The sequence below is a fragment of the Toxorhynchites rutilus genome, chromosome 3 (assembly GCF_029784135.1).
Source record: "Toxorhynchites rutilus septentrionalis strain SRP chromosome 3, ASM2978413v1, whole genome shotgun sequence".
NCBI lineage: Eukaryota > Metazoa > Arthropoda > Insecta > Diptera > Culicidae > Toxorhynchites > Toxorhynchites rutilus.
This window is the reverse complement of record NC_073746.1, coordinates 322,436,037-322,455,206: the sequence shown is the minus strand read 5'-3', so window position 1 is coordinate 322,455,206 and position 19,170 is coordinate 322,436,037. Positions and strand designations below refer to the sequence as shown.

The window sequence follows — 19,170 nt, the reverse complement described above, 5'->3', positions numbered from 1 at the left end:
CTGATCAATCGGTCAACAGGTTAATTTTTAATTAATGTGGGATTAATGTGGGGCGCTACAGACAAACACGTTACAAACGGTGACCGGAATAAATCGCCACAGTAAACAACTGCAACAGAAACAACCGCTTAGAAAAAGTGTAGTAGGCTAGAAATATTTGGCGCGGGAAAAACATCATGTGCCTCACATTTCTATTATAAATTTATTCTCTTGTTCTCGTTTTTCGAAATTTATTCTGAGGACAATGTAATGGGGACGAAGTCCCCATTTGGCGAGGATAAGGAATCGAGGCGGCCCATGCCGCCAAGATGACGCAATCCGAGTCCACCGCCGACCCGCCGTCGGAAGCGGCGGTGTCTCGCACGCAAACCTGGGATCCACTGATTGCCCGGTTAGTTTGAAACATAGGATACGATCCTTTAGCAATGTCCGACCGAGCTCTAGCGAGCGTCGGACGGTATACGTCTGCCCGGGGCGTTACGTTTGCCTGGGGCGATACGTTTGCCCGGTTAATTCTTGTTTTGAAATACAATACCGCGCCACAATATTTATAGCCTACTACACATTTTATAAGCGGTGGTTTCTGTTGCAGTCGTTTTCTGTGGCGATTTATTCCGGGAACCGTTACAAACATGTTACAGCGCAAGCTAAATAAAACCATTTAAAAACTTTCAGCTTTCAAGAAAAAAAATTAAAAAAATTTAGCTGTTGGTCCCAAGACCTTGAAAACTATAAAAAATAAAATCATAAATAACGGAAACTAAATTCAAATTTTCTGCAACTATGGTATTGTGTTCGAAGTTATCTAAATCGAAATATCAAATTGTGGGTGGGATAAAGTTCCCCGGGTCAGCTAGTGTTATATAAAATGAATAGAATATACGTATATAGCGCTGCACATTGTACTAATACGATGATCGTTATATCAATATACGTCTTAATCCATTAATCATATAGGAAACCGAGTTTTTCAATTCTGTACGATTTCAGATACACATGGGGCCTGATTCTCGAATACACTACGAATACACTTCACGGTGGAAACGGTATGAAACGCATTCGCGATGACAACGGTACGGTGTCGACATCTGGATGCGAGATTAGTTTCCCACTAAATTTATCATTATAATATCAAATTATCTTCCGATGAAATTTTTGTGTGAGATTATTATATCACATGAAGAAAACAAAGTTTTCCACTCACATTGAATACCAGTTTGATACGAAGAAGATCATTTTCATTAATGATTTTTTATTTGAAAAGTGCTCATTCTGCCTGAAAACTCATCATTATCTTCGACACTTCACTAACTCGTAAAACGTAGTTCAATGGCGTGCCGTTTATTTCGTTTCCACCGTGAAGTGTATTCGAGAATCAGGCCCATGGTGTATACTTTGATTAATATTTTATACGATTGTAATTTGTTTCGAATTTATATGCGATCTAGCATAGGCAAAAGTTATACGATTTAATGTTTGCAGGGAAGGTTTTGCATCCTGCGATAACAAACGGAATAATTTAACACGATATTCGAGATGCATTAATCGGTGCCTGTTTACTGGCTGCTGTTAAGCTTATTACAACACGTTCTTTATAATCTTGGCTCATGAAACACATCTCATTCGGTCTCAGAATTGAAGCTAGCTGCTTAAGCATATAGAAGCGCGTGAATTTATTTAGGATTGGAATTGTATTACGTAACGATCACGACTACCCCCCTCCCCCTATGTCACATTAAGTAACGCAACCTCGACCCCTCTCCCTCCTACTCGCGTAACGTAATTTGCGGACGACGCATAACTCGCTCATGTCTACATTCATCCGGAACAATATTATGCTCCAGAAACTGATTAAATAAATTCAACGAATGTTTCGCCACATCGGGGAGGTTTTCCAACAAATCAATTCAACTTAATTCTAGCCGAACCTGGAGCAGAGTTGTTACATGAAAGTAGAGCAAGAGAGAATGCTACGATCGGAAACTTGGAGTCAAGATCTCACCAATCTTGTAGTATATCTCGTACAGTTTTTTTTGCAAAAGGACGGAATCGGGACAAACCTTTCGTGCAAAATTAAAAATCCGTCGATGTGAATATTCCTTACTTTCATTCGTTGAAGAGCGATTTCTCACGTTTCAAACCACCTTCTATAACTTTTTCATTGACGTTGCTCGTGACAAACCTCCCTCGAAATTTCGCCAATAAGCACGTTTTTTCCCCTTTGATTAAAATCAAAATTCTCAAATTGTTCCACGTTTTCGAACGGCTTCAAATGCATTCGATTCACCGCGATGAAGCATGGAACACTGGCTATCACATCATGAACTGGAAGACCATCGACTAATAGTGGAAGCTGGGATGGGTTCGTTTGAGCGCGAACCGCACTGTCGGAGATCAAACGAGACAGGAAGTTCTATCCCATTGGTTTATTTATTTAGGCTCATAAGCCTTTTAGCTGTAACATAGCCGAATTTAATCGTGTACATGTTACATGTTTATGGTATTTAGATATTGTAAATTACACAGTAGCCATTTAGTCGCAAGAATATTCCCTCTGTTCTTCCATTGTTAGACCGGACAGCGGAGACAGTTGATATGATTATCAATAGCACAACAGTCCGATGTTTCTTGCAAAACGCAGCAGTTTCAAGCAGAGCTTGTATGAATGAAGAGAGGCCAGAACTCCGACCGTGAAACGATCTCCATCGCTGATGATTGTTGCGTGGGCGTAGTTATTCTATAACGACGCAAAGATGGTCAATTGAGGGCCTTGAGTTTTGAACTCACTATCGATCGTTTAGTAGGCAAACGCGCAGCCAATGTGGCTTCAAAGACCCCCTAGAGAAAGGAAGTTATACTCGTCCAAAGGAGGTAAACCATCTCTGGAATTGATGGCCAGAGCAATCGCGTCCGCATATTCTTTCCAGTCAATGTGTATTGTGAGATCGTATGCCATGTTTATTGATTTAGAAGAATTCAACCTATTTGTGATAAAAATGGTAATTGGCAAGTGATCACTACCGTTGGGTTCCTGGATTACAGTCCACTTGCAATCCCGGCACTTGGGTTAGCAGGAGGTTTAGGTCCAAGTGTCGTTTCTCCACTGTTCAAAACGGTCATATTAAAGCTGTTACAAAGGTCATATATCAATGAACGGTTTTCGTAGTACTGTTCCCCCCGGGCGATTCCGTGAGAGTTGAAGTCTCCCAAGATCAACCGTGGTTTATGAAGGTTATGAGTTCATGTCAGCAATCTGACAATACAGAGGTCTTTGTCTCTGATATTCGCATGACAAGCAACAGGTTCGAGCCCCACAATAGGTGAAAGGTCAACGCTAAAAAATAAGAGGCACTTATTAATCCCCAATAGCACCCCTCCGTATCGATTATCTCGATCTAAGCGTATAATATTTGAATCGTGTAAACAGAGATCATTTCGAGAAGACACCCAGGTTTCGGACAGAGCAAAAACATCATATGTCATAAATTAAAAATTTTAACGTTTCCATTTTAGGGATAAGACTATAACAATTCCACTGTAAAACAGTGATATCTTCGACCTCTCTGTTAACATTATCTTCAGGAGGGAACAAAACTGAAATCGGAACACGCGACTTACCATGTGAAGCGCTGTCACTGGCTCAATATCTTTTCCGTTGAACTTGTTCGCCTTGAAGACGGCTTCTTTGTCCCAATCGGTCCAGTAGACGTAATCTTCGAAGGTGGTAATCGAAAACGGATGCCTCAGATAATCCGCCGAGTAAAGTACTACCGATCGTTTGGTTCCATCATAATTACAGGATGAGATTACGTTCAGCTTGGCGTCGACCTGGATAAGAAGAACGTTCCAAAACATAATTAGATAACAACATAGGTGAAATTTTGACTCCCAAGCATACCCAGTAGACACGCTTGCGCACCAGATCCAGCGTTATTCCGTTAGGCCATTTAACTTCATAGTTCACGATCACCTGTCGATGGGTTCCATCCATACCGGCACGCTCGATACGGGGTGCAGTTCCCCAATCCGTCCAATACATCCAGCTGTCAAAGATTAAACATTATCACATTCGGAAACAAAATCGTACCCTCCGCTTACCCATCGATGGGGTCCAACGCGATCGCTCGCGGTATCTCCAGATCATCTTTGATCAATATTTTGCCCATGTTGCCATCAAAGTTCGCAATCTCGATGGTCGACTTCTTGATGTCGGTAAAGTAGATATGGTTGTAGATCCAATCCACAGCCAGCCCATCCGATGTGACGGTTTGATCCTTCACAACGACCGTTTTGTCCGATCCCTCATCGATTGGTGCCCTTGTTTACACAAAATAATCAATCATTATTGAACCCTAACCGATCATAAACCTCAAAGTACTTGTAAATCCGTTGTTCGGACACATCGCTCCAGTAGATCATTCCGGTGCGGAACACAAAGTCCAGCGCGGTCGCCGATTTGGTGTCGTTCACAATCGAAGTCATCTCGCGGTGATCGAGCGATATCTTCCGTATGTCATGCCGCCTGGCAAAAAGCAACGAAGCGTGCCCTTCGGTCGCCTTACACTTGGTGTGATCCCTAGGATCCCGCAGGTACCCCGACATACACTCACATTTGAATGTGCCGATTTCGTTGGTACATTTCTGCGAGCAGGATCCGGCCTCGGCGCACTCGTCGATATCCTCGCAGGTTCGGTTATCAACCAATTTGAAGCTGTGGGAACGCATACATTTATTGAATTCTTCTAGAAAAAGCGCAACTCACGACTCACCCCGATTTACAGTCGCAGTAGTATCCAGCGGGAGTGTCCACACACAGATGGCTACATCCGCCATTGTTCTGTAAGCACTCATTCTTGCCACACTTGTCTATTGGCTCGTCCTGGAACTCCGGACAATCGGCCTTCTTGTCGCACACCTTGGACAATGGAATGCACATGCCACCGCCACAGTCAAATTCCGTCTTTGAGTTACACTTAACCGCAGGTCGTTCTGTTGAGCGTAAAATGGCGTGATAACCACGGAATGCCACCACATAGAATTCGCACACTTACCGCAATCTACCTCATCACTGCCATCGGAACAATCTTTCTTTCCGTTGCAGTGAAAGTGTCCATTGATACAGGTTTTGTCCTTCTTGCACTGGAACTGATCCGGTCGGCAGGTGACATTCTGACAGATCGGTGGCAACTCATCATCCCCCTGCGGACAATCTCTTTCCCCATCGCAAATCCAGCTCTTGTGAATACAGGTAATCCGATCGCTACATTGGTACTCCAACGAGAGACACGGATTCGCTGTTTGCGGCGTTGGATTCGTACAACCCTGTGAGTAAGTTGCGAGTGATAAAATATAAGCCAACCTAAACAGTATCCAAGGCCCGACTTACCCTCTCGTCCGACCCATCGGGACAGTCTGGTTCCCCATCGCAACGCCATTTGGCCGTGATGCAGTAGTTTTCCGAGCACGGGAACTGCTTCAACGGATCGCATGTCATCGCCTGGCAACCCTTCTCGTCACTGTTGTCCCCGCAGTCATCGTCCCGGTCGCACTGCCAGCGCTTCTGGATGCATCGGCCGTTGGCGCATGTGAACTCATCCGAGCGGCATGTTTCGTCTAGGGAGAACAATAAACAATATGAGTTAGGCGCCTATTAATCAGAGTCAATCATCACTGAAGACAGAACGGAAGTGGAAAATCTCATTGCACCTTTCGATGACGTTTGATTGTTCATAAGAAACATGAGTGTGAATTCCCATTTTCTGAGCATGGCTTAATTATTCATTTCTGCCCCGAAAAAACCCAACATCGCGACAGATGACATCGTTCGATCCATCTGTTGTCTGTAGATTGATACAAAGAAGAAATTATTTATTGCAAACAGCGGTGCAATTGTCAGCAGCTCGTCGGTTTTCATGCCGTCTGGTGTAGAGTGCTTTTATATTTTTGCAACACACGTTGTCGTTGTTTTCTTGCGTTGCCAAAGGTATTGTTGAATTGTTTTTCTTTACGGTTTAATGATTCTGATTTTTCCCTTAAGGTGAACAGTGTAATTTCGTTGGGTGGAAGTACCGCGTCGTTTTCCATGTCGTCTGGTGAAGAGTGATTCTGTACTTTTGCATTACACAGACATTGTTTTTTTTATGCCATGCCAAATGTGGATTGAAGTGGTTCAAAAATGTGAAATAATAGTACTGATGGAACAACGTATAATCGCCTTCAACCGAATAATTTTCAACGGCGAAAAAGGTCACCGCGATAGCTTTCGAAACCTCGACAAATGGCCTCCAAAACTGTTCCCCATACCAAATAATTTTCAAAAAGTTCGATACATTCATAACTAAAATCCGGAATAATAAAAAGCGAATAGTTTTGTTTATTTTAGGCCGGGAGGGAGCTTGTGTGAATTTAGGAGTGTCTTTGGACTCGTTGGTGAATTTTACCGATCGATCATCCAATTTTCGTGAACACGAGCATTGTTTCCGGGTTAAAAGCGACATCAAGGTGCAACACATTTCAATCGGGATGTAAAGAAAGATTATTCAGTAGTAAAAGGTCTATTCTCTGGTGGAAAATTGAAGGTTAGAATTTGTTGTACTAAAGAGTTTATTCATAAATTTCGTTAATGTTTGCTCTTGCTTAATGTATATCAATTTCGTACTTCTAATGTTATATTAATTGAAATGTTGCAAAGGTTATACAATTGAACGTCAAAAAAAAAACAAGCATTATTTCATTCCGGAAATTTTTTCCCTTAGTTTACCCACCAATATTTGGTGGTATAACCATTACCGCTTAAAGCACTCTCTTCGGCATTGACTCCACGAGGTTTCGACATATACTGACAGGGGTGTCATATCATGCTTCCTAGATTTTGCACTACAGTCCCTCTCCATTTCTTGATTTCACAGAATTAGCGAACTTTTTGACAAATCGTCACATGTTCTTTACCAGTTTCGGATCGGGGACTGAACTAATGATTGCATAACTTGAATTTTATGATTCTGGAACCACTTCTTTACAGTATGGGCTGAAAGTTTATAAGCATTTCCCACACCGCATTTAAGAGCATTACGCTTTCCATCAGCATGAAGGTACTTATTTTCTTTATCTAAAAAATCGGACCAACTCCAGGAGAAACATCCTCAAACTGTCATATTTTCTTTTTGAAAGTAAAGTGAATTTTCAATTAGACTGACAACGTCTTCTACGATGTAAATGCCTGTATTTTGTTGTGATCGGCTCCGCTAATAGAAAAATTATACGACTAAAAAATTGGATTTTTTGGAAAAAATTTAAAAAAATTGAAAAAATAAAATTTCTATATTTTCCTATTTTTTTCAATTTTTTTCAAAAAATCCAAGTTTTTCAGTCGTATAATTTTTCTATGAGCGCAGCCGATCACAACAAAATATAGATAGCTCAAATCTCGGACGATTTGATCCCGATTTTAGCGCTTAGCAACACATTTGGCGGTTTATATAGATTAGGGTGGCAATGGATGTATGGAAAAATCTTCATCATCGAATTTCATAAACCGACCATGTACATTTTGTTTATTGGCCTAAAAACATCACCTGTGTAAAATTTCAGTTCAATCGGACATGGCTTAGGGGTGCATAAAGCGCTTAAAGTTTTGATTTTTAGATCCTCGAAAATCTTCCAAGGGGGGAAATTTGAAAAATCGAACTTTTTTTTTTATGCCAAAAGAGTTAAAAATACATGAAACGTCGAGATCTAGTGTCATCTCGAAAAAAAAAATCCTGGAGCTTAGCCTGAGCGGCAACGAAGGTATGGAGAAATAAATATCGAATTTAAGGAACCGACCACGTACAATTTGTTTATTGGCTCAAAAAAATGACTCGTGCAAAATTTCAGCTCAGTCGGACATGATTTAGGGGTCCTCAAAGCACTCAAAGTTTTGATTTTTTGGCCACTCAGGCTGAGTTCCAAAAGGCCAATTTCGGCCAAAAATTTTTTTTCGAGATAACACCAGAAATCGACGTTTCATGCATTTTTAAGTCATTTGGTCTCGAAGAAAAAATTTCGATTTTACAAATTTTCTTTACTCCCGCTTTTGGAAAATTTTCCAGGATAAAAAAATCAAAGCTTTGAGCACTTTGAGGTACCTCTGATTCATGTCCAATTAGCTGAAATTTTGAACAGGTAATTTTTTGGACCAATAAACAAAATGTACATGGTCGGTTTTTGAAATTTGACATGACCATATTCGCTGCCACCCTAATATAGATGTATAGGTTTATGTATTCCATTTCTTTTGAACCCACTTTTCATTGCAGAACAAATGCGTAGTCGATTTTTTGGGTAGATATACGTAGTCGATTTTTTCGATTTTCTACTCTATCATTTTAATTTGGGTAGAGACAAACACAACGATATACAGACGACTTTAAATCGGATCAGCTGTTCTCTTGTGCTGATGAGTTATATGTCCGCAGAGAAAATCGTTGTTTAACATTTAAGACTAGCTGACCCGGCTAGCGTTGTTCTGCCATATAAATTATTTCTAGTGCATATTTTGGTTGTTGAATAAATAAAATAACTAATGTATCGTAAGTGTGTTTGAGAACATTCAAACGATCTGTAAAATTATTCGAAAGTGAATGTGAAGAATTTGAATGAAAGTGTGTTTGATCTTTACGCTGTGAAACGTTTGTGGCTCTTGCGTTTTATTAAGAACAAAAACTGTCGCAGCGATATATCGATGCGGAACAATCAAGAAATATCAGTGTAATCAAGCATCTCATCTCGTATTTCTCCGAACCCGAGGATGATGACGGTTCATTCTTTGATGGAGATCGAACGGATGTTTGGAGAAGGGATCTATGACATACAGAAGAATGGAGTGCTGTAGAGGATTACCGCCGACAAAAATAAAAAATAAACAATTTTCTTAATTTCCTTCATTTTCTAAATTCAATTTATGTAAAAATGTAAAAAGGGAATTGTAAAAAAAAATAAAAAATATTACCCGATCGGATCACAATTTTGCACTCTGTAATCCGTCCAATCGAGTTTTGCAAATATTATTCAAAGTATTAAAATAATTACGGCAGAGCAAATTTTGATTTAGCGTGGCAACTCGACTGGACTTGAGTCCAACGGATTACAGAATGCAAAATTACTACCTTTTCGGGTAATTCAGATTTGATCGGACTTTGGAATACGTGTGAGTGTTTGATCAGTTGATCGATTACCTCAGGGTGTATTCTTTCCAAACTAAAAATGTGTCTATCGGGTAATCCTCGTTTTTGTCATTCCACCAAGCACACCCAGCAACGTGTGGGACCGAATAGGCGGAATACTGTAATGAGCTTATTGAAGATTTAATTTTTTGTTTGAACACACGTGCTGTAATGACATGATAATGCATTGCGTTTTGACCTGATAATAGCAAAGGCTGTGTCGGCATTGCACATGATAGCGTCTCGCAAGTGAATGTGTTCCCACTTACTCCTGTTTATTGTGTCGCAGGAATCGCAGTCGTTCGTTCTGTACCCTCGCGTACATTGCGACCTTGAATTGTTGGCACAGCTCACGACATCGTAGCACGACATTATCCTGGCTGCATCGCGTCATCATACGATATATATAAAAATACATCAAACTATCTCTTACCCTTTGTTTGTTTCGTCTCCCCTAACCGCATGTCCATATATATTAATTCAAAATGAGCAAAGAAGAAAACTATGAATGAGGTACCTGTGGTGGATTCTACATATTTAAGGTGTATGCAATATCCATCTTATCCCTCCTTTATGGTTGGGAGATTTTTAATCAAATATTTTTTTGCATTGTGGACACACATACTCTGAAGTTTGTCACTCAGAATATATTCAATGCGTGTTACGCAATATAAGTACGCATGTAATACTACCATGAGGAGGCGAACGTTAGGGACGTTAGGGCCTTTGAAGAAGAAGATGGATAGCGTCGATTATTGTCTCTTCTTAGAATCAAAATTTCTCGCGTCGCTGTGCAGTCGATTAGCATAGTTCCAGCAACGTCTTCGAAACATGAGCATTGGATCTAAACATGTGCCCTCCCGCCGGTGTTCTATCATGATTGCTGACAATAGTGTGATTGTAACCTTGTAGTCCAAGCACGTGGGATTTGAAGAATTTCAGTAATTTATTATGCTCATTCTGAAAAACTTCCAAATCGCTTTATGCTTTATGCAAATTGAAGCTACTTACTTATGTGTGGATGAAAGTTCGATGTAGCGGACGTAGCGCCATATGTTATTTTACAACGTAAATAAATTTATTCTGTTTCCAAACGAACGACGGTTAAATTATGGCGTTGAAATTGTTCAAATTTTTATGTTTTTAACGATTTTCCTCAAAGAGGAATTATGATCATGGTTTGAACACCTCTGATCATGGTTTGTCCAAAAAATTATCATGGTTTGTCCGGATTTTGAAATCACCATTTTTGAATGAATATATTCGAATTCTCAAGTAGATGTTGCATTTATCATTGCTTGAGTTTACTGTCATCATATTGATCCATTCATAATTTAGGCTTTCTCCGGAGTATCGCATTTTCTCGGGCATTTTAAAAGTGTTCACCTCAAGACGCTCAACATAGAGAAACTTTATTTCTGCTATGCGCAAAGGACACGATAAACAAACTGGACAAAACAACATTATTGAATTGGACAACTCATGATCAGAATTGAGTTCATCAAAATGCGTTAATTCAATGGTTCAGCTATGTAAATCTGATACAAAAAGTGTGCAAGAATGATGTTTACAATATTTGTAAGTGTTATAATCCAGAAAAGGTCCGAATCGAATCTGGTGATCGATTAAAAGTTAGCTCAAATCAGGAGCGCATTAGCACCAATAGATTCTGTATTTTATAATCATTTAAAAAATGTGATTCCGTAAAATCTCTACATATATAAAAATGTTCTGTTCTTTTGTGTACGCGTCAAAAACTCGAAAAGTGCGGAGCCGATTGAGCTCAAAGTTGGACACAATATACAATCCACTTCAAGGAGTGTTGTTACGGCATAAAAAAAATGGAAAATTGGAAGAAAGATGATTTTATATATGACCAGAGTGCGTTTCTGAAATTGAGCTTCTAATGAAAATCAACTATTCAGTAATGAATATGTGTTCTATGTGAAGGAAACATCTTTTTTCCACGTGTTTGGCAAAATCTTGAACTGAAATTGTGTTTCGAAGTGATTTAATATTTTTCGATTCCTCTCATCTATCTCTATATATATAAAAGTTTTCTGTTCGTTTGTGTGCGCGTTAAAAACTCGAAAAGAACGGAACCGACTGAGCTCAAACTATGATATAATATACAAAACAACCAAACACATCAGCTAGTATACAGGGTACAGCTAGTATACTATAAAACTACTGTAAATGATGAAAAAGAAAGTTGTTATGAAAGTTATATGTTTTGAAACAATACCTGATTTGACAAAAGTGTGGTGAATTAGAGCATTCAAAAAAGAGGACAAACCATGATCATATTTTCGACTGGAGAAACCAAAATCATTTACCTTACATAAATACTGAAACTCGGATTAAAAATAAGGGATCTGGGTTACATACAGATGGTTTTCAAAAAACTCAAATGTGGAGGCGATCTGGCGTAGTGGTAACATCCATGCCTCTCACGCTAAAGGTCACGAGTTCAATTCTCACTCCCGACATTCTTCCAAAAATGGAAGTAAAAGTGACGAACCAGCCTAATGAGTTGAAAATCACTATAATACAGATAAAAAAAAAAAACTCAAACGTTGACGGCTATGCGACGCTAGTAAATCAAGTTCGATTGAGTTTATATTGTGCATAGGGTAGTTTTCGTGGGAATCAACATTTTTAATCAAGTTCCCTTTGAAAATTAGAGATGGCCATATTCATTGGCACTCTAATATAGATGTAGAAGAAGAACTTCAAATTTCACGTTTTCCCTAGGTCTTTCGGGAACATATAAAGGGTACAAATGGGAGAGCTAAATATCGGTCGCGTAATAAAAAGTGCCCAAACAGCGATTAGGGATTTATAAAATTTTGTGGAATGGAATGAACATCGATAAAGAGGTAGTATTTCCTGTACCATGTTGAAATTCAAATTAGAGATGGCCATGCAAGATTTAGGACTGGTTTTTAGCAGATTTTACATAGAAATGCTCATAATGATCAATGAAACCCAGTCCCAAAAATGGAAACAACAACACGAAAAAAGGCTATCAGTTTATAGGCGGCCTTCTTCTAATACGATTTTTCTAGGTCTGTGAACAATAGCCACTGTTTCATTAAAACAAAACGGAACTTACAAAAGTGATTCAAGTTAATATTGGAGCTGAGCGTGGAACGATGGACACCTGTTATAGGAACGCCGATGAAAGATGTATTTTCATTCGCTTTAAAACGGTGGAGGCTTTCAATGAAGCGATAGTAGACAATCCGGAGGTCCATACTTTCCGATACAGCGACGGAAAAGACGTAACTGTTAAGATGTCAGTTGCATGAGGTTCTTACAAGTACACCTGAATATTTAACCTACCCCCGGAGGTTGAAGATGCTGAAATTAATCGTGTGTTCGTGAAATACGGAAAGGTTAAAAAGTTGGTACGCGAAAAATTTCCACCGGAATGCGAACTGGAGCTATACACTGGCATTCGTGGCGCATATATGGATGTACGGAAGCCAATTCCTGCTGCCTTGTACATCCGTAACTGTAAGTCAAGGATCTATTACGATGGCCTCAAGAACCGATGCTTTTATTGCAAGGCGGACGATCATCTTAAAGTTGACTGCCCTTTAATGGCTGAGGTGAGAAATAACGAAGGAATACCAAGTGTTAATGCTAAGCAGAACCCTATTTCGTATGCAAAGGCATTGTCATTACCCAAATCAGTTTTGGAATCGCGCCTGGAAAAGGCGCAATCTTCGCAGGAAACAGTAACAAAACAAAAATATACAGAGAGTGAAACTCGAGGAACGTTCAATAATGATGACGTGGAAAAGATAGCTGATCCTTCCGATGATGAGTTGTCGAACGATGATGAGGACGAACGTGAAGCACAAATGCAGGTGGATGACAAGGGGCTGGGAACAAAGCGAGTCTTGTCAGGAGTACCGTCCCAAACGGAATCGAAGGAATCGAATGGAACACCAAGTGTACAGCGTTCGGTTTCGAAGCGGCAAAAAAATCTGGAAGCGAAAGAAGCTGATATTTGAGGCTTCAGTCCACTCAGCACACTCCACATGCGAGGGAGCAGCAGGTAAACCTCAAGCTGGAGCAAGATGGAAAGAATACGCGATCGGGACGCAACAGTGGCAAAAGGAGTGGTAAGCGATAAGTGTTTTTTTCGTCAAGAATGAATCGTATAAGGAACGTAGTGTCAATCAATAACAATGCAATAGAGGTGACTCCGAAGAAGCACCTTTTTAAGGACTTCATTCTAAGCTTGGACTGTGACGTGGTTTTCATCCAGGAAGTGCATTTTGAAAATTTTGGTCTTCGGCCGCAGTACACAGCTTTTGTCAACATCAGCAAAAATGGGAAAGGGACAGCTGTGCTCGTTAGAAAGACCATCGAAGAAAGAAATCCGCTACTTGATCCTTCAGGGGTCGTATTATCTCCTTAGAAATCGGGGAAACTAATTTCGTTAATGTTTATGGACATTCTGGTAGTCAATATAGGGCTGAAAGAGATGATCTATTCAGGAACAAATTGGCTATTCAACTTAATAGACCCTCTGTTAAAGAACATGTCATTGGAGGCGATTTCAACTGCGTAGATGATAGTGAGGACATGAAAGGACGTCCATACAATATGTGTGGTGGACTAAAATCTCTAGTAACATTATTTAATTTCAAGGACGTGGATAGGCAAATTAACAGTACTTCCTCTAGGAAGTTTAAATTTGTGCGAAATGATTCTGCATCGCGATTGGATCGTTTCTACGCTACTGCAGAGCTGATACCTAGAATAACTAATTTTGAGACACTCCCAGTGGTGTTCTCCGATCATCATGCGATTAAATTTCAATATAAACTGAAAAACGAAGATTCGATTAATCATCTTTGCCTATGGAAAATTCTGGAAAATTTTCAAATCCCGGATAAAATCATAAGGCTTTTAAAATCGGTGTATGAAGTAGCAACTTCTAGAGTTTTAGTGAACGGTTTTCTGTCATATAGTTTCAAAGTTGGGCGATCAGTAAGGCAAGGCTGCCCGATGTCCATGATCTTATTTTCGCTTTACATCGAGCCACTAATTAGAAGTTTGTACAACAGAATGACTGCTGGGGAACAAATTTTATAAAATTGTCGCCTATGCAGACGATCTAACGCTCGTTGTTAGGAATGAGCAAGAGTTTGATCTTATCCTAAGATTAATTCTAGATTACTCTAGTTTTGCTAAAATTAAAATGAATTTCAAAAAATCTGGTTTTATTAGATTGAACGAATGTAGAATGGGCCCAACTCAGGTCAAAGAAGAAAAAAAAACTGAAAGTATTAGGAATGATAGTAACAAATAACTATAAGGAAATGGTTGAAGTACATTATAACGATTTGATTTGTAAACTACAAGCGTCTCTCTCCGTACATTGTTCGAGAAACTTGAACATAGTTCAAAGAATATGGATTTTAAATATGTATATTTTATCGAAATGTAGGTACATTGCAAAAATTCTTCCAATCCATAACAGAAATTTGGCGAAAATAAAAATGATGACCAGAAGATTCATTTGGATAAATAAAATTTAAAAGGTAACGCGGAATCAATTGTATCTGTGCCCTGAAAAAGGAGGCTTAAATTTAGTTGATAATGAGAGCAAAACTAAATCACTTTTCATTAACCGTCTAATAAATAATCGAAGTTGTTCATCAGAAGTACATTTTCTTTTGGCTTCAAGGAATTTAAAAAATCTTACTGTCAATACTGCAGCTTTGTTGAATAAAACCAGAGATCTGATTGATGACCCTTTTTTAAACTCATGTGAAAACAAATCTATAGCCACCTCTTGAGAGCAGAGGATATAAAAGTGACTTTCCGAGAAAAGTTCCCTGGAATAGAATGGGAACAGATATGGGGAAACGTAAACAAAAGTTACATATCATCTGCTGCAAAATCAACATCTTTCGAAATTTTCAATGATATAAAGGGTGTGTCACATCAAATTGCATCACGGAAAAAACGCTGTAGAAATTTATTTTTTAGGAATTATATCTTCAGCTTTCGCTTATAATCAGATAAGAGTGTATAGATCACGTTGGCCATGCTTCACTGTCAATTTTTCGTAAATTTGGAAAAATGTCGTCGAACGAAAAAGAGCGTCGTGAATTAATCCTGTGCACTAATTTCGAGAATCCGGAGTTGTCACATCGGGACATCGGTAAGATGCTGGGAATCGTCCAATCCACGGTCAGCAGAGTACTAAAACGATACTTCGAGAGCCTAACCATCGACCGGAAGGTGAAGAACGGCAAAAATGGATGCTCCGTCAGTGAAAAAGATCACAAGCGCGTAGTTAAGCAATTTAGACGTGATCCGAGAAGTTCGGTCCGGGATGTCGCCGATAAGCTGAATTTGTCAAGTGCATTCGTCCAGCGGACCAAGCAGCGGGAGGGCCTGCGTACATACAAGGACAAGGAGAGGACAAATTCAGCCTTTCGGAGGAGATTCGCAAGCAGAAACTATCCAAGTTTGCCAAAAAGTACATGGTGTGGCAAGCGATCTGCTCTTGCGGAAAGCGGAGCGCCCCCTTCGTGAGGACCGGCACGGTAAACGGGCAGGTTTACCTTAAGGAGTGCCTACAGAAGCGCTTACTACCACTATTGAAGCAGCACGAGGGCCCGACCATCTTCTGGCCGGATCTCGCTTCGTGCCACTATTCAAAGGACGTGTTGGAGTGGTACGAAGCCAACGGGGTCACCTTCGTGCCAAAGGAAATGAACCCGCCCAACGCGCCGGAGCTTCGCCCAATAGAGAAATATTGGGCAATTATGAAGCAGGCCCTCCGGAAGAACCCAAAAGTTGTCAAATCGGAGGCGGACTTCAAGAGAAAATGGATTTCTGTTCAAAAAAAACTACAACCTGACGTTGTACAGAACCTTATGGACGGGGTAAAGAGGAAGGTGCGAGCATACGGGCTTGGGCTCGAAGTATGAATAAAAAGAAAATGCCAAAAGTTGTTTAATAGTTTTTATTTCACTGTCTAAACTTTTCAAAAGGATCGGTCAACTGGGCGAATTTCTACAGCGTTTTTTCCGTGATGCAATTTGATGTGACACACCCTTTAGTGCCGAATCAAATAAAAATGTATAATCACAATATACGTAATCCAAATAGCTACAGTTGTGACACCTGTGGTGCTCCCGATAATGATATACACAGGATTAAGAGCTGTAATAGTTCCAAAAAAGTCTGGGATTGGATAAACAGCATTGTTAGGATAAGATATCAAATGATATACGAAACGCCCGAACAAATTTGTGCAGATACAATATCAGAGAATGACCACACAAGAAAAGCTGTATTATTTTTGGTTTTGGAAGCTACAGGTAAACTTCGATATAACGTACATTTCACTTTCAAAATTGTACGTTGTATCGAAGCATAGTAAAGTACTCACAAACGTAGTCTATATTACATTATTGTGTTGCTGTTTTAGTAAAGTTAATAAATAACTTCAATCAGAAGACAAAGCCAGCCTTTCTCATGAAATTTCCCTTCGTACTGTTGATTAAAGCTTGATTCATTTAGAATCCGGAATCACAAAACCAGCTGTATTTCGGAATTGATTGAAGGTACAAAACTTGTTTTAGCATCACAATAAAGATAATTCATTGTTCTATCAGAAAAAAAATATTGAAAAAAATTTTCCTTTACACTTTGGAAATGTGTACGTTATATCGAGGTAAAATGTACGTTATATCGAGTGATTTTATATCGAGGGTACGTTATATCGAAGTTTCCCTGTATTAGTTATAATATGAAGCATTACAAAAATGGAAGTTTATATGACTTTTTGAGACATTTAAGAAGTTTTAGATGGAATAACAGGAAGATTATTAAAGTACAATTTGGTTCTGCTCTCAATACATTTAAATAAAAATGAGAAACGGAGAGAGACTTAGGATAGATAAAATTGTAGGCTTACATTTAATTTTGTTCACAAATTAGTAATGTAAGTAGTTTTAATCTTTATTGTATATATTATAATATAGTATGTAAAAAGAAAAAAAATATATATGGATATGGATATGTAACAAAAAAAATAGTAAGCCCAATCCAACCCGAATTAATCAAACATCCCCTGATTTTCCTCGGAAACAAGTCCCTCGGAGTCCTAGTCCAGAGGCCCGCTTCAATCAACCTCCTTCTTGCCAGCTAAATTGGCGACCCCAAATGTGGCGCCACATTTGTACGACCGTTTGCCGCCTTGCAGCTCAAAGTGGTGCACTCCTTCGGAAAGTTTATTATTCAAAACGCACAGGCAAACACGGGCACACGCGTACGCAATCTGCTGCCTCTCTCTCCTGATGCCCGCTAGGCGTCTGTCACACACTCTCGCTATTTTTGAAGTAGTTTATCTTATCGTCGATAATAAATTTCATCGAAGCACGGCTTGCGACGAAGGCAACGGACGCGCACAGAGGAGTTCCGAGTTCCGAGTTCCGACGGATGCGCGTCGCTTCGACAACGACGACGACGACGACAACAACTGCCGGAAGGGAAAAACGGATAGAAACACATGTAATAACTCACAGCCGGTCAAATCGAGTGAAGCGGAGATAAATGTATTTTGCAGCAAGTGGCACTCGAGTCTTTTCGGGGTGATATATTGGCGACGGCACACACATTCGCACATACACACACACACACACACACACACACACGTGATCTGGAATTTCGTTCTCGCTAGCTGACTCGAGTGACTGCACTTGAATACAAATCATATTTCGCCGGAACGAGATGATGGTCAGGCTCTTATGTTTCGCCGGATGGGTTGAGAGATTGGTTCGACAGCCCCCCGAAAAAAAAAATCTATTGCCGATAGCGCCCCGCATGTGAGATGAGCACTATAAACCACAGCCTACTCTGCGCTGATGAATAATTTTATGGTGTTATGTTGTTGAGTTTACACTCGGAATCGGAAATGTGGAAAAGATAATTGAATTCGTTATATTGGTTTAATAGCAGTTTTTATTGCATTTTTCTTCATTTGGTTGCCAGTCAAACACCGACAGACAAGCTTTTATGTATGCGATTCAGTCCCAAAGAGATGCAATTTGTGTTCGCTGCTTGATATATCCTCAAACAAACAAAAAATGGAATCAAAAACCGAATTCAGTAAAAATAATGCTACCGGAAAGTTTCAAATGCTCCACGATGAACCCCCTTTTCGTTGTTGATTCAACAACTCGTTCTGAAAACAAACAAAAAAAAAGCGGATCCAGCCCACACGGAAAACACAAAAAAAACAACACTACCTAGCGCAGCTTTTCTATTTTTGTCCGCATTTTACTTTGATATTTGAATATCATTTACGCCTGAGAGTATGCACGGATAGGCTGCTTCGGTTCGTTCGCTCGGCCGTTCGTTCTTCGTCCCGCACAAAAAGTCCGGTTGGCATGGCGAGTTCGAGTTCGCGCGTCGTCTGTCTAACGAACCCATCCGGCTCCCTGTTCTTCCTTCTCTGTACCCGAGATCACGAGATTACGGAGTCCATCGAGTGTCAAGCGAGACCACGCTCTGTCAGTTGATTATTTTCAAACAAATCTCTTTCCGGCGCTCGTTAAAGTGGTCAAATAGCACCGGCCCCTGGAAGGTATACTAACACAGACACACACACACATACTCACTCGTTATTGGTCGTTATTTGGCCGTACTTTATGGCAGTGAAACACTTTCCGGCAATCAGTTTAGGCATAGTTTATTCGTTTTTATGGTGGCGAGCCGGAGAGGAAGAGGGGGGGATCTACTGCTTTTCTCGGATGCCATCGTTAGATGTTAACCCTCAATTTATGTCGGCTGCTGCAGGCTCTCTCAAGGGAATGTAAGGTGGCCTGTTCCAAATCCCCGGAACGGGGAATAATAAAATACAAAGCTTGTTCCGAAAATCCGTGCCCATCGCCAAGGCACAGGGAATTGTGTCAACCTACGTTCGAAG

The 19,170-nt window shown here is 40.0% G+C and overlaps 1 protein-coding gene across 9 annotated transcripts in view; it reads right to left on the bottom strand.

Moving 5' to 3' along the window:
- Positions 1-19,170, bottom strand: part of LOC129779897 (low-density lipoprotein receptor) — an 839,868-nt gene that overhangs the window by 70,013 nt on the left and 750,685 nt on the right. For all 9 annotated transcript variants that reach the window (XR_008743794.1, XM_055787656.1, XM_055787655.1 and 6 more), the window contains 7 exons: positions 5,387-5,613; positions 5,052-5,322; positions 4,770-4,989; positions 4,379-4,711; positions 4,099-4,317; positions 3,899-4,043; positions 3,619-3,828 (listed from right to left, as the gene is read on the bottom strand). Coding sequence is in view for 8 of the 9 variants with exons in the window: in XM_055787656.1 (XP_055643631.1) it covers positions 3,619-3,828; positions 3,899-4,043; positions 4,099-4,317; positions 4,379-4,711; positions 4,770-4,989; positions 5,052-5,322; positions 5,387-5,613 (1,625 nt within the window). In the remaining variant the exon portion in view is untranslated. The remainder of the gene's footprint in view (positions 1-3,618; positions 3,829-3,898; positions 4,044-4,098; positions 4,318-4,378; positions 4,712-4,769; positions 4,990-5,051; positions 5,323-5,386; positions 5,614-19,170) is intronic.